The sequence below is a fragment of the Littorina saxatilis genome, linkage group LG13, assembly GCF_037325665.1.
Source record: "Littorina saxatilis isolate snail1 linkage group LG13, US_GU_Lsax_2.0, whole genome shotgun sequence".
NCBI lineage: Eukaryota > Metazoa > Mollusca > Gastropoda > Littorinimorpha > Littorinidae > Littorina > Littorina saxatilis.
This window is the reverse complement of record NC_090257.1, coordinates 6847942-6862784: the sequence shown is the minus strand read 5'-3', so window position 1 is coordinate 6862784 and position 14843 is coordinate 6847942. Positions and strand designations below refer to the sequence as shown.

The 14843-nt window shown below is 43.3% G+C and overlaps 2 protein-coding genes across 2 annotated transcripts in view; one reads left to right on the top strand and one right to left on the bottom strand.

Moving 5' to 3' along the window:
• Nucleotides 1-588: 588 nt before the first annotated feature.
• Nucleotides 589-4274, bottom strand: LOC138946360 (leucine-rich repeat-containing protein 15-like). Its single transcript, XM_070317934.1, has 2 exons — nucleotides 2052-4274; nucleotides 589-1722 (listed from the first exon to the last, which is right to left on the bottom strand). Exon 1 carries the CDS (start codon nucleotides 4027-4029, stop codon nucleotides 2071-2073), a length of 1959 nt encoding a protein of 652 aa, XP_070174035.1. The 5' UTR covers nucleotides 4030-4274; the 3' UTR covers nucleotides 589-1722; nucleotides 2052-2070.
• Nucleotides 4275-12994: 8720 nt separating this feature from the next.
• LOC138946359 (uncharacterized) overlaps nucleotides 12995-14843 on the top strand; it is a 4965-nt gene continuing 3116 nt past the window's right edge. The window contains exons 1-2 of the mRNA XM_070317933.1: nucleotides 12995-13134; nucleotides 14273-14341. Of these exons, the coding sequence (XP_070174034.1) occupies nucleotides 14273-14341 (69 nt within the window). The 5' untranslated portion in view covers nucleotides 12995-13134. The remainder of the gene's footprint in view (nucleotides 13135-14272; nucleotides 14342-14843) is intronic.

Below are 14843 nucleotides of genomic sequence, written 5' to 3'. Positions count from 1 at the left end.
ACATCTGCAAAAAGCTTTTGGTTTGATGTTTAAGAATGATACGTTGCCGTAATACGACAACAAAGCGCACGCACACACACACACACGGGCGCGCAGAGGGGTCGACACACACGCGCATACACACATGCACGCACAAACACGCACACACACTCACAAGCACACACAGATAAAGAAAAGAGGAAATGTCTTGATGGTGTTATGATGATATCATGTGATACTTTCAAAACCGTGACACGGACGCACACACACACACACACACACACACACACACACACACACACGCACACACACACACACACACACACACACACACACACACACACACACACACACACACACACACACACACACACACACACACATAGAAGTAACGAGAATTTTTTATTTTTTTTTTAATTTATTTAACGCATCATGTACATTTCTCAAATTATCGAAAAATAATGAAAGGAAAGTGACTTTACGCCTTTTTCCAGTATATTTAATACGAATGAAATCTCTCTCTCTCTCTCTCTCTCTCTCTCTCTCTCTCTCTCTCTCTCTCTCTCTCTTTCTTTCTTTTTTTCTTTCTCTCTCTCTCTCTGTCACACGCACACGCACACTCTCACACACACACACACACACACACACACACACACACACACACACACAAGATCTCGCTAACCCTGAAAATACCCTCATGCCCTTAAAACAAAATAGAGGTGATAGATAATTCACTGGGATAAATCCCATAAGGCCAAATTAAAATATATGTTGGTTTAGTGTAACCCGACCGACGCTACTTTTTCCCGCCGACCCTAAAACTTTTTCATTTTTGAAAAAAAACCCACCTTTTGGCACATTTTGCGAACAATACCGAGACTAAGGGAAGTAACCTAGCTCCTTTAAAATCGACTAAATTTAAGAAAGAAAAGAAAAGAGAAAAAAAAAGCCGACTTACCGACCCAATCTTTTTTGGCCACGTTACCCTAACCAACATATATTTTTATTTGGCCTATTCGGCCACGCCTGTGTAAATACGTAGACATCTGAGGCCTCAAGTAAAATCCATATCGGTGCGACTGTTTGAACGAAGAGAGTAAAATGTGTTGCTATTTGACCAGCAGTGTTTCAACCTGTCTGGCGTGTCAGACGTGCCAGTATAAGTGTGGGTACACGACTTCATTTATGCTGCAAAGTTTTTGCCATCTGCAAACCTGATTTTAAGAAATATAACTCTGATGTACAGTTCATTTTAACTTCACAGCAGTTACTTCCCTTATACCAATACTTTGAGCGGGCAGATTATTACACACGACGAATCTCATGTCCTGCGTTGATAACGGGAAGAAGGAGAGCTGCACCATACACATCGACACACTGTGTTTCACCAGTCAGTATCGCTAACATAAGGCATATAATTATGTGACCCTTCACCACGGAATGAGTCGCATGTCACCTTTGCATGATTTTCATATTTTTACATTTTTCTAAATGTTTTATGTTCTATCCAGTGGTGAAATCCGTTTTAGAAAAGACCAAAAACTTTTCGAGTTATAAGCCTGTGACTAAGGTGACCCTCACACTGTTACCACAGTCCCCCCGGACTTATATTAAGCCTAGCGCAGAACCGCGCGAGGGCACTGTGAAGGCACAACAGACATGACAGCGTCTGAGCGATGCACAATATGATGCGCGGAGATCTTGGAGACAGGATCTGCTGCACGCCCTCTTTCTACTGCGCGTCTGAAACACACAGAAAGGTGCGATTTCAGTGAATGCTTCATAGGAAAAAAGAAAACCAGTAAGGTAATTTGTAAGGATACTGTTACATCTGTTCGTGAACCTGGTCGATAAGCTGCTGAACACTGTCGTGGCTGCAAACATCAAAATAAAGCTATAAATTATCAAATGACTATTAAGTCAGCAGAAGAAGAAAGAAAACACATACACACACACACACGGGCAGACAGACAGACACAGACAGACAGACAGACAGACACACACACACACACACACACACACACACACACACACACACACACACACGCGCGCGCGCGCGCTACTTTACTCACCTGATAAATTAGCGACGTCCTAGACGTTCCGCCATGTCATTCCCGACCTCGAGCAGTTGTCAGTCAAGGTCTCGTTGGGAAGGTTGGCGCAGGCATACTTCCCTCTGGAACGAGCGAAGACGTCAGGCGTCTTCTTCATCCACTGACACAGCCAGTTGAGCTGCCCGTCACAGTGGAGCGGATTCTCACTCAGGTCCAGAGAGCAGAGTCGCTGACGCGTCGAAGGACTGAAGGCGGCTGGCTTCACGGTGGCTATCTGGTTCCCCCACAAAGTGAGGGACTTGAGCTGCGGCAGCGCCTCGAAGCAGGCGTCGGGGAGGGAGGTGAGTTTGTTCGTGGACAGGTAAAGTCCGGAGAGGTTGGTCAGTTTGTTGAAAGCTTGGCAGTCCAGGGACACGATGCCACCAGACTGTAGCCCAAGATACTGAAGCGACGCAGGGTTGGTCAGCATTCGCTGGATGTCGGCGCCATTGAGGTAGTTGTGTTGCAGATTCAGGGCGGACAAGCTCGTGCAGCCAAAGAAAGCAGCAGGGTCGACAGAGGGAGAGGTGAAGTTGAGGTTATTGGACATCAGCGACAAAATCCGAAGGCGTGGGTTGGCGAAGGCGTTCTTCTGAATTCCCTGCGTTTTTACCGCCATCCAATCAAGATAAAGCTCGCCCAGGCTGGGAAATCGTATGGAGCTAAACGCGCCAGAGACAAAATCGGAAAAGGCGTTGAACCTCAGACTGAGATACTGCAGACGCGGCAGACACACCTTTGACGGTATTGACGATATCTCGTTTTCTCCCAGCAGCAGCTTTTCCAGGTTAGGAAAGAGAGATTCCCCATTTGGTAAACACGTCTGAGGGAATTCATAGAGTCTGTTGCTGTCCAGGTTGAGCTTTCGGACCAGCGAGGGCTGAGAATCGATTGCTAACTTTGAGATCTTGTTGTAAGCGAGTTCCAGATACTGCAGATGCTTCAGAGGGCGAAAAGCGGTCATGTTCACTTCTTCCAATCCATTCGCTTTCAGGTTGAGATTGACAAGTCTCGGCAGAGGGAAGCGAAGGAACAGATCTCCAGGGATAGAGCCCAGCAAGTTGTCGTTGAGGTCCAACCAAGCTAAGGTGGTCACGGAAAGCACAGGCGCAAGGGCGGTGAAATTCAGAGGCATGTTGTAACCGAGGAACAACGACTCCAGCTGCCCCAGCTGCCTGAAAGCCCCCGGGCTGATGAAACCCAGGTTGTTCTGATTCAGAGTCAGACCCGTGATCTGAGAGACGTTGGCGAAGAAGTCGTCTGAAGGTATTGCTGTGAGGCCGTTGTACGACACGTTCAGGGTCTTCACGTCTAAGGGGAGGCGCGGGATGTAGGTCAGTTTGCCGGAGTTGTGAGAACAATCCGCGGTCTCGCCGGAGCAACGGCACAGTCCGTCACCACACACGGCAGGGTCTTTCTGGTTTCCATTCTCCAGTTCAGGTCTTGAACTCTGGTTGTCATCAGAAGCTCCAGTATCTCCATATCTAAATGCCAGCTTTGGGACGTGTTTCAGTCTCTCCTCGTGCTCCCATGCGTTTTGGACTTCAAAGTCGTCAGCAGAATGGCTGCGAAGAGCTGAATGTTTGCTGGTTTGCTTGTCAAACTCTGGGAAATTAGCGTACAGGGTGTTCTTCTGATTCCAGCCCTGAACTCCCTCGGGCTGCTTTTCCTCGAAGCGTCCACTCTTTCCAAACTCCTTCGCTTCAGAGCGCTCGGAATCCCCACTCCGACTTTCACTTAAATCCTGATTTTGTTCTGGCTGTTTCTCCCATTGAACGGCAAACTCTCGAACAAACTTTAAGCTCGGAATATACAGCGACGGCCGCCTGAACCCACGGGTATGTTTGGCTCTCGCTGGGGCAGCTTTCCACCGGTTATTATCTTCTCTGCTCGTCAGAGAACTCACCAAAATCAAGAGGGCGAACTGCACAGATAGCAGAAGAACGAAAACACCCATTGCTGTCCGTACTATACCTCTCTATCCCCTGTGCTTACTGTTTGATACTGCGGGCTGGAAATGTTCGATGGTTTCACATCTGTGGTTTTGAAAGTAGTGACACCTCATCTGTCGCAACATGTAGAAAAGGCTGTTGAATTAGGCACACACACAAAAAGCTCATTTCAACAAGGAAGTTTAAACTGCCGAGTAGTTTTGTCAGGCATACGAGGACATTTGTCGTTAAAACAGGGAAGGAACAGGGCTGCCTTTCTCGACACACGCAGATAACCCTACTGTGCTTTAAGTGCAATAGCGTTGTGAGTCATGTAGTGTTTCCCTGTTCAGGGTTTTCCTGTGCATTGTGAAAGTAGATTGATTGTTTGTGAAGTGTTTACGCTTAAAATGCTAGTCGCATGAGGGGAGACATCAGAAGGTCTGTGTTGGGTAGCGGCCGAGAGTTGGGGTGGGGGAAGTTTTTTTGTGTTTTTTTTATGGGGGGTGGGGGTGAGTGTATGTATGTAAGTGTGTGTGTGTGTGTGTGTGTGTGTGTGTGTGTGTGTGTGTGTGTGTGTGTGAGAGAGAGAGTGTGTGTGTGTATGTGTGTGTGTGTGTGTGTGTGTGTGTGTGTATGTGTGAGGGAATGTGTATGTGTGTGTGTGTGTGTGCGTACGTGTGTGTGTGTGTGTGTGTGTCTCTCTGTCTGTGTCTGTGTCTGTGTCTATGTCAGTGCGTGCGTATGTGATCTTTTTGCAGTTTTTCAGTTGTTCACTTTCCCAAATAGCACTCAGTGCAGCAATACGAAACTGTTGGAATTCTCACTCTGCCACTAGGAAGGAAAGAGGGGACAGTTGTATTACTGTAGCACTTGTTTAAATGTGTTGTACTTTTAAAATACAGCAGACAAGAGACTCGTAGTCCCAGTCTGGTAACGTCCTTAAATTGAAAACGCATTAGGCTATTAAGGGAACGACGTGGTGGCTCGCCTGTCTGAGACACACAGCGAAAAGGCAAACAAATACACATACAAACCACACACACACAGATACACCCAGATACACATAAACACACACTGACACACATACACACACTGATACTCACAGATACACACAGATTAACACAGATATATACACACAGATACACACAAATACAAACCACACACACACAGGTACAACCAAATACACACATAATACACACATATACACACAAACACACACAGACACTCACAGATACACACAGATACACACAGACATATATACACAAAGATATACACAGATGCACGCAGATACACACCGACAGACACACACACACACACACACACACACACACACACACACACACACACACACACACACATAGATACACACATATATACACACACACACACACACACACACACACGCGCAAACACACACACACACACACACACACACACAACCACAAACACATACACACACGTACAATCACACACTTTTCACGAGGGAATACCATCCGTTCAGAAACCTGTTAAACAATTGCCCAATAATTCAAGGCCACAATAATATTAACTTTCCCTTGTCTTGCTTTTAACACTGCTCCCAGGAAGTGAATACTGGAAAGTTGCCGTTCTTACCCTGTCGTGTTAGTTGTGCAAACACCTTATTCACAACACAGTCTACGCTGAGCATTTTTAATTCATTGGAAGTTTAATAACGGAAAGGGGAGACGAGAGAGAGTATACAAGGAAGATAGTTAGTGTGTGTGTGTGTGTGTGTGTGTGTGTGTGTGTGTGTGTGTGTGTGTGTGTGTGTGTGTGTGTGTATGTGTGTGTGTGTGTGTGTGTGCGGACGAGCCTGCGTGCTTGTGCGTGTGTAAATGTGGGTGTCTGTATCCATGAGTGATTGCAAAGAATGTTATGGATCTTTTTAGTGGAATTTTAGTGATTGAGATGTTATTTATGTTTTAAACCGCCTGACACTGCGAGGCAATTTTCCTTGTTTTTATAAGGACATTAAAATCTTTGAGTCTTGAGTCTTGAGTCTTGAGTCTCATAGTAAGCCTTGAAATGCCTGACTCTTTCTGATCATTTAAAGAACTTTTAATATTTACGCATACACGCATCATATCCTTACATATGTATTACATTTATTTATCTATTATTTGTTTGCACGTGTAACCTTTTACCCTATTACATTGGGCGGTTTGCAGTTGGGTATGTACTTATTGCCTTGTCTGCTCTTTATTCGCACAACGTTACATTTCTACTTTGTACATGCATGCGTGTTTGTTTAATTGGTTCTTTGTTTGTTTCTTAATTTGTTTGTTTCTTAATTTGTTTGTTTCTTAATTTGCTTGTTTCTTAATTTGTTTGTTTCTTAATTTGTTTGTTTCTTAATTTGTTTGTTTCTTAATTTGTTTGTTTCTTAATTTGTTTGTTTCTTAATTTGCTTGTTTGTATTATTGTCTTCCTGTTCGTCCATCTTTTTGCTTTGCTTATATTATTTTGTGTAGCTGTATCACTGATGTATCATAATGTTTGTGTCTTTGATGTACATGTATTAAGGACAGGTTGTAAGAGTATAGGCTGTGCCTAAAACATCTATCCGTATGCATTAAAGATCAATCAGTCAATCAGTCAGTCAGTCTATCTCGGTGTCCTTCTCTCTCTCTCTCTCTCTCTCTCTCTCTCTCTCTCTCTCTCTCTCTCTCTCTCTCTCCTCATCTCTCTCTCTCTCTCTCTCTCCCCCCCCTCTCTCTCTCTCTCTCTCTCTCTCCTCTCTCTCTCTCTCTCTCCTCTCTCTCTCTCTCTCTCTCTCTCTCTCCTCCTCTCTCTCTCTCTCTCTCTCTCTCTCTCTCTCTCTCTCTCTCTCTCTCTCTCTCTCTCTCTCTCTCTCTCTCTCTCTCTCTCTTTCTTTCAATGTTTTTTTGAAGTTGTTTGACTCCCAAGTACAACCGATAGTACAGTATGGTGCTGAGATATGGGGACTAGATAAGGCTGGTCTGCAGTTGCACTGAAGAAGTTCTTAGGAGTTCGAATGCGAACACCTAATGATCTTGTATATATGGCGAGACAAACAGATATCCGATATATTTGAATTCTATTTTAAGATGCATTAGCTACTGGTTGAAATTGTTAAAGATGGAGGCGCACAGACTTCCTCGTAAATCCTATGAAATGTTGTATAAAATGGATGAAAGTGGTAAAACGAACTGGGCCTCAGGTGTCCGTTGTAAATTGTATGAGTACGGTTTTGGTTTTGTGTGGTGGAATCAGGGCGTTGTTAATGAAAAATATTTTTTGCGTGTTTTTAGGGAAAGGTTGGTCGATTGCAGATGGCAAGAGTGGGATTATCATATACAAAATAGTGATAGATTTGCTGTTTATCGGACATTTTGTACTGTACATGACATTAAACCCTATCTTTTGTCGAATATGGATAGGCATCTAAAGTTTATTATGACCAGGTTTCGATTCGGCATTTCAGAAATTGCAGTGCATGCTTACCGATATAGAAAACATAATGCCGATGATTTGATGTGTCCTCTTTGTAAACAAAACCAAGAAGATGAAGTCCATTTTGTTTTGTGTTGTCCATACTATAACAAATTAAGAGAAAATTTGATCCCATTTAAATATTATAAGAACCCAAGCATTTTCCGACTCAGCTTGCTTTTAGCATCACCTCAAGAAACTGTTGTCAGAAATGTATCCCTGTATTTGTATAAAGCCTTTAAATTAAGAGATGTTGTAACCTCCTAGTTAAATGCCGTGTAATGTATGTGTTGTGCGATTATTATGTTGTACCTTTTTTTGTGTGCACCTGTTGTGCTTAATTTATATGCAATGTGAACCGTTTGTTCACACCCCTTCATAAGGGGCTATGGCCTATTGAATAAACTATCTTCGTCTGCGTCTCTCTCTCTCTGTCTCTCTGTCTCTCTGTCTCTCGCTCTCTCTGTCTCTCTCTCTCTCTCTCTCTCTCTCTCTCTCTCTCTCTCTCTCTCTCTCTCTCTCTCTCTCTCTCTCTCTCTCTCTCCCTCTCTCTCTTCACCGTATAAGACTATTGTTCTCATAGGAACAGAAGCTAAAAGGGGACAATTGTTTGCATAAGGCTCGATCATGCTAGTGGCAAGATTAACAAATCATGCAGTCACTGAAGAGCGACTTTCGAGCAACTATTCCGTATTTTGAAGAAGAAAAAAAATAGTTGCAAGCGATGGAAATAACACATAAGTGGTTGAGGCCGAAACTAACAATAGTGGAGTTTGTGTATTTCCCCTACGAACAAAAAAAATGTTAAAATAGAAAGGGGCACATCGTGCTCTGAATCGATGCAAGAGCATTTTCGCTTTCAGGGAACTATCACAAGGCTTTTGCTCTGCCTAAAGGCAAAATGTGGTGTGTTTAAAATACCAGGATATTGGTTATATATGTTTCTCATCATCGACACACACACACACACACACACACACACACACACACACACACACACACACACACACACACACACACACACACACAGGGCCGGACCAAGTTCGTTTGAGGGGGGGGGGTCCAACTGAAGGCAGGGGTCCAGGGACCACCGAGGCCCCGGTGGGGTGCAGGGGCAACGCCCCGCTGGGGGGGCTGGGGGGCAAAGCCCTCCCATAAGCCGAGAACATTTTGCATTTGTGAGGTCATTTTTGGGTCTTTCCTTGCTACTGGGAATCAAAATTACATATTTTCAACAGTAACAAAATACTTCAGATATTCATTTATTATAGTGGTTCAGTGGAATAATCCCAAAGACATTTATGCCTAGTAAATAAGTCTGACTTTTTTTTCTTTTCTCCGAGAGGTACATCGGATGGCCAGGGGGGGGGGGGAGTCCGGAACCAAGGAACCCCCCTCCCCCCCCCCCCCCAAGATCCGGCCCTGACACACATACATACAAACACACACACATACACACACACACACAAACACACACACACACACACACACAAATACAAACACACAAACATACACACACACACACAAACACACACACACACACACACACACACACACTCACACACACAGCTAGGATAGAAACACATTCACGTATGTGCGTGAGACTAAGTACGTCGCGTGTGGGTACAGAAATCTACAACGTCAACAGCTGTTACTGAAAATCCAACACTTAAAACCTTCGCCAGAATAAAAACCTGGAAATATTATACTTCTACAAAAAGTCCTTTTAAGATTGTGGTTTTTATATTTAGTCAAGTTTTGACAAAATATTTTAACATCAAGGGGGAATCGAAACGAGGGTCGTGGTGTATGTGCGTGTGTGTGTGTGTGTGTGTGTCTGTCTGTGTGTGTGTGTGTGTGTAGAGCGATTCAGACTAAACTACTGGACCGATCTTTATGAAATTTGACATGAGAGTTTCTGGGTATGAAGTCCCCGAACGTTTTTTTCATTTTTTTGATAAATGTCTTTGATGACGTCATATCCGGCTTTTCGTGAAAGTTGAGGCGGCACTGTCACGCCCCCATTTTTCAACCAAATTGGTTGAAATTTTGGTCAAGTAATCTTCGACGAAGCCCGGACTTCGGTATTGCATTTCAGCGTGGTGGCTTAAAAATTAATTAATGACTTTGGTCATTAAAAATCTGAAAATTGTAAAAAAAAATAAAAATTTATAAAACGATCCAAATTTACGTTTATCTTATTCTCCATCATTTGCTGATTCCAAAAACATATAAATATGTTATATTCGGATTAAAAACAAGCTCTGAAAATTAAATATATAAAAATTATTATCAAAATTAAATTGTCCAAATCAATTTAGAAACACTTTCATCTTATTTCTTGTCGGTTCCTGATTCCAAAAACATATAGATATGATATATTTGGATTAAAAACACGCTCAGAAAGTTAAAACAAAGAGAGGTACAGAAAAGCGTGCTGTCCTTCTTAGGGCAACTACTACCCCGCTCTTCTTCTCAATTTCACTGCCTTTGCCATGAGCGGTGGACTGACGATGCTACGAGTATACGCTCTTGCTGAAAAATGGCATTGCGTTCAGTTTCATTCTGTGAGTTCGACAGCTACTTGACTAAATATTGTATTTTCGCCTTACGCGACTTGTTGGTTTTTGTTGTTTGTTAGTTCTTGTTTTTGGGGGGTTTTCTTTTTTGCACTTTCGCGAAATCCGCATGCATACGCCGCGAATCTCAACCGCCTATTGAAAGAAACAAACATAGCAGAGATTTCGTCGTGGATATTTCCTCCCTATTTTTAGTGCACAACATAACACAGGCAAAGCTCGCCCGGCCAATTGAAAAGTTCGTCGTTAAAACCGCTCGTTGAACAAAAACATCTTCGTCCTCGCTCTTTGATCTAGGCAAAGAGGTTTGTGCGTTTTATTATACATTACTTTAATTTTGGTTGTGTCCTTAACTGATTTGAGCACTTGAAGAGCTGTCGCCCTGTCAACTAGTGACTGTAGGTTACTTTAAAGAAGTACCCCTTTTCTACCGTGACACAGCAAGCTTTACCACTTAGCAGCGTTTTGAGAACCAACGGGAAAATCCGGTAGAGGTAAAGAAGCAGCTTGACCAGTTATTTTGCTTGAAGATAGAATACCAAAGGCGCCATTTTGGAAAGGTTTTTTGACGATTTAAACCTTGAAGGGACATCCGCTGTACTGTAATTTAGAAACACCTGCAATGATTTTCTGAAAACTGCTCCGAAACAATGCCAAATAATTAATTGAATTTTAATCAGCGAGCGGTTTACTTCGGCCAGCTCTCCTGTCGTCATGATTTTTATTTTGTTTTTATATATACTTATTCTTCATAGACCGTTGGATCGAGGAAGTCAAACCTACAATCTAGCTTACGCGTGCACATTCCGTGCCAGACAGTGCGCTTCGCATAACAGAAACAGACACAATGCCCGTTGGAGAAAATCACGCTCTACAATGACGACCAAACACAACATTCAGATTTAAAAAACAGAACGCTCAAACACTAATTCTAAGACCTTCTTCGTGTGTTTTGTCATCTATTCAACTCCCAAAACACACCTTGTAGCCCTCGGCTCAATTCCAAATTTGTATCTCTAGGAATAGCGCATGAAATATTCAAGGTCGAAAGGTAGGACGAAAAATATGACTCGCGCAATAAGGCGTCACAATGAGAATTACAGTCTGGGATTTCTACTCAAAACACAGCCGTTTTCATTTTGAGTAACTCAGCGCTCAATCGTTTATTTTAAGGCATTCTTGGTGTGAGGTCCCATAATTACAACACCCAACCTGAACGGTATTAGTTTGAGTTGAGACAGTTTTATTGTTCAGTTAGATAGTATCCCTTTAAAGGCTAATAGCCCTGTGCAGCTATTGCCTATTGACCAGCACCACAGAACTGCTATCTGAATACAGAAAGGTGTTGTTATCACCGGAATGATTGATGGAGGCGGGAGTGTCCATGGGACCGAGAGTTTTTAATTTTTATGTCATATCATTCAATGATAAAAGCTGGGCATGTTTACAATGTCAACGGTTTGCGTTTGTTGTTGTTGTTTTTTTGTTTTTTTTTTTTTTTTTGCTTAACGCCCAGCCGACCACGAAGGGCCATATCAGGGCGGTGCTGCTTTGACATATAACGTGCGCCACACACAAGACAGAAGTCGCAGCACAGGCTTCATGTCTCACCCAGTCACATTATTCTGACACCGGACCAACCAGTCCTAGCACTAACCCCAGACGGCAGGCGGAGCAGCCACTAGATTGCCAATTTTAAAGTCTTAGGTATGACCCGGCCGTGGTTCGAACCCACGACCGCCCGATCACGGGGCGGACGCCTTACCACTAGGCCAACCGTGCCGGTGTAGGATCCGGTCCGGTCCCCCCTCCGAAGTAGTCCCCCGGGGGACCAATTCGTGGAAAAAAACTGCTCTATAATGGTCCCCCCTTAGACATCCAGCCTCGTTTTTCTTAGGCATTCAAGCCATTTTCAATCTATATCTTCGTCCGGTATTATGTAGTGCACAGACAGCAATCTCTTTGTTTGACTATATTTTGCAGAAAATAAAATAGATCTGATTTATAATGCCGTTCAAAAGAAAAATCACATGAAATAAAATGAATAATAAATAAATACTGATAAGAAGAAATGAAACCAGTCTCTGATTCTTTCCTTTCTTTTCTCTGAAATTGCTGGTAACATTACTAACATTGTAACAAGAAAAACGAGGCTGGATGTCTAAGGGGGGACCATTATAGAGCAGTTTTTGCCACGAATTGGTCCCCCCGGGGACTACTTCGGAGGGGGGACCGGACCGGATCCTACACCGGTAAACAACGAAGTGACTGTGGTGAGATGAACAAAGTACAGATATCTTTTTTTTTTTTTTTTAAACTGTATTGACACAGAAAATAAATCCATAAACAAAGAGACCGCCAACGTTTCAACAACCTACCTTCCTTGTGTATTGACACATGTTTTTTTTATGGGCACGGTGTGCGTTTGACGGGTATAAGATTGTTTACAGGAAAATTGATGGGAAATGTTATTGTTTTCTTTTCATTTTAACTGACTTTTTCCGCAGCACATCATGTAGTTGATATCTTTTTAATCTAGCCGGGCGTGTCTTCCATTTGGTAAATTAATCCTTCCTTCCACTATTGTTTTACTTCTTTTTCCACCAATGACACAGGACTCCGGAGACCCTGGGATAGTTTACTTGCTGAAATGTGCGGCCCTTAAGGGCAGATTATACCTGCGGAGAGTCAGCAGCACAGACGACGCACTGCATAATTATTATTGATGCTGCGATAGGGATTATGACGAGTACTTGGCCTGTTTTCCTTTCACGCGGGCTGGGATAATCTGCAGAGCGTCGTCTGTGCCGCTGACTCTGCGCAGGTATACTCTGCCCCTTACCAAGCAGTCAGCAGCCATGAAAGCAACAAAGAGGAACTGATGGATGGTTGGTTACTTGAGTTTTACGTCCTCACAGGAACTAGAGCCTGGTAGGGGCATGAAGTGTTTATGTGCTAAAGCTGATGGATGTGTTACTAGACTGTATAAATACCTGGGTAGCCTGTTGGTGCAGTACCTTCGTCGTTTGATCCGATTTTCCATTTGGTTGAACAGCTTCTGTGCGACTCTTCATCGTGAGTACTTTTATCTGCAGACATAGAACTATGTCTGTGGCTCTTACCTTTGACGGTCTACTAGCGCCAAAACAACATAAGTAATTCACAGAAAAATTACAATTTTTACGAGACATTTACAATTACTAGTGAAAATGACTCATGTTTTTCCCCAGAGTAACGTTTTACTTTTAGTTTTGGCTCACGTAGGCCGTTTGGGAAGTGCGCCAAAACTGAACATTATTAATTTTTACTTGAAAATTGTAATTATTAAGTGATCATGCCTAATAAGTAAGTGTTAATGTGTAATTCTCAGGTGTTCGTGTTAACTAATGGTTTTGGCCGAGGACAAAACTAAAAATGACTAATTAACACTACCAGTTAACATTATCTCTGTTAAAGGCATACTAACGCGCTCCCGTGTTTACAAAGTGTAGTTTACCCATAATCGATGTCAAACGCACCATAAGACCATATAATGACGATATGTCACCTTGCGCGGACCATAATACATGCATTACAGCTTGTTCTAGCCTCTGAAAAAGTGAGGATGTCAACAAAGCCGCGGTGTTCTCTCCCTTGCTTCAACGTTACATGTGTTGCCAAATCTATAAATAGGACGATCCAGATCAAAATGAAAATTCAAATATCTCAACATTTAAGGGATCCAAGACCACAATATTTTGCAGGGAACTTAATTTAGTCTGTCTCCAGCTGTTGGTAAAGCAATTAGCGTGTATAGTCATCGAGTACATATGGCTTTAATGAGACAGAAGACAAGTTGGTTACTAATTTTCACGTGCTATTGGTAATCCAAGATGTTGGCACTAGTAAGCCGTCATTCTTACCCTTTGGCTGTCTTGCAGTGTGTGTGTGTGTGTGTGTGTCTGTGTGTGTCTGTGTGTGTGTACATGTGTGTGTGTGTGTCTGTGTGTGTGTGTGTGTGTGTGTATGTGTGTGTGTGTGTGTGTGAGTGTGTGTGTGTGTGTGTGTGTATGTGTGTGTGTGTGTGTGTGTATGTGTGTGTGTGTGTGTGTGAGTGTATGTGTGTGTGTATGCGTGCGCGCGCGGCATGCGTGCGTGCGAGTGTGTGCCTGGCTACCTGCATGCCTGTCCGTCTGTCTGTCTGTCTGTCTGTCTGTCTGTTTGCCTGTTCCAGATGCGTATGGGACTGTGCCTCGCTCTGTTGGTGTGCACCGTTCTTGTCATAGAATCCGATGCTTTGTGGGTAAGTTTCATGAAAAAGGTGTGCTGGTTAAAAATAGAAACATTCACGCGTGTCCTCTTGTTTCTCTCTCTGATTGTAAACATGTCTTTAGTTACCTGTCTCTCAGATTGTGTCTGTCTGGTAAGCCTGTCCTTAACTGGGCGAACTTGACTATACTTCTTCTTCTTCTTCAGCGTTCCAGAATTGTCTGGTTACGTGTGAGCTCGTTTGCCCATTTGGGTTCCCCACACTATACTCTGAGAGCATAGCCAGCTTCATTACTCTGCTTTCGTTGAGTAGGCATGCTGGGTATTTTTGTGTTTTCATAGTAACCCACCGAACTCTGACATGGATTACAGGATCTTTTCCGTGCGCACTTGGTCTTGAGCTTGCGTGTACACACGAAGGGGGTTAAGTCACTAGCAGGTCTGCACATAAGTTGACCTGGGAGATCGAAAAAATCTCCACTCTTAACCCCCCAGGCGACAGCGACCGGGATTCGAACTCACGACGACGTCTTACC

Bases quoted from the DNA above. Each gene is read 5' to 3' on its own strand.
- LOC138946360 (XM_070317934.1), bottom strand. From the start codon at position 4,029: ATGGGTGTTTTCGTTCTTCTGCTATCTGTGCAGTTCGCCCTCTTGATT.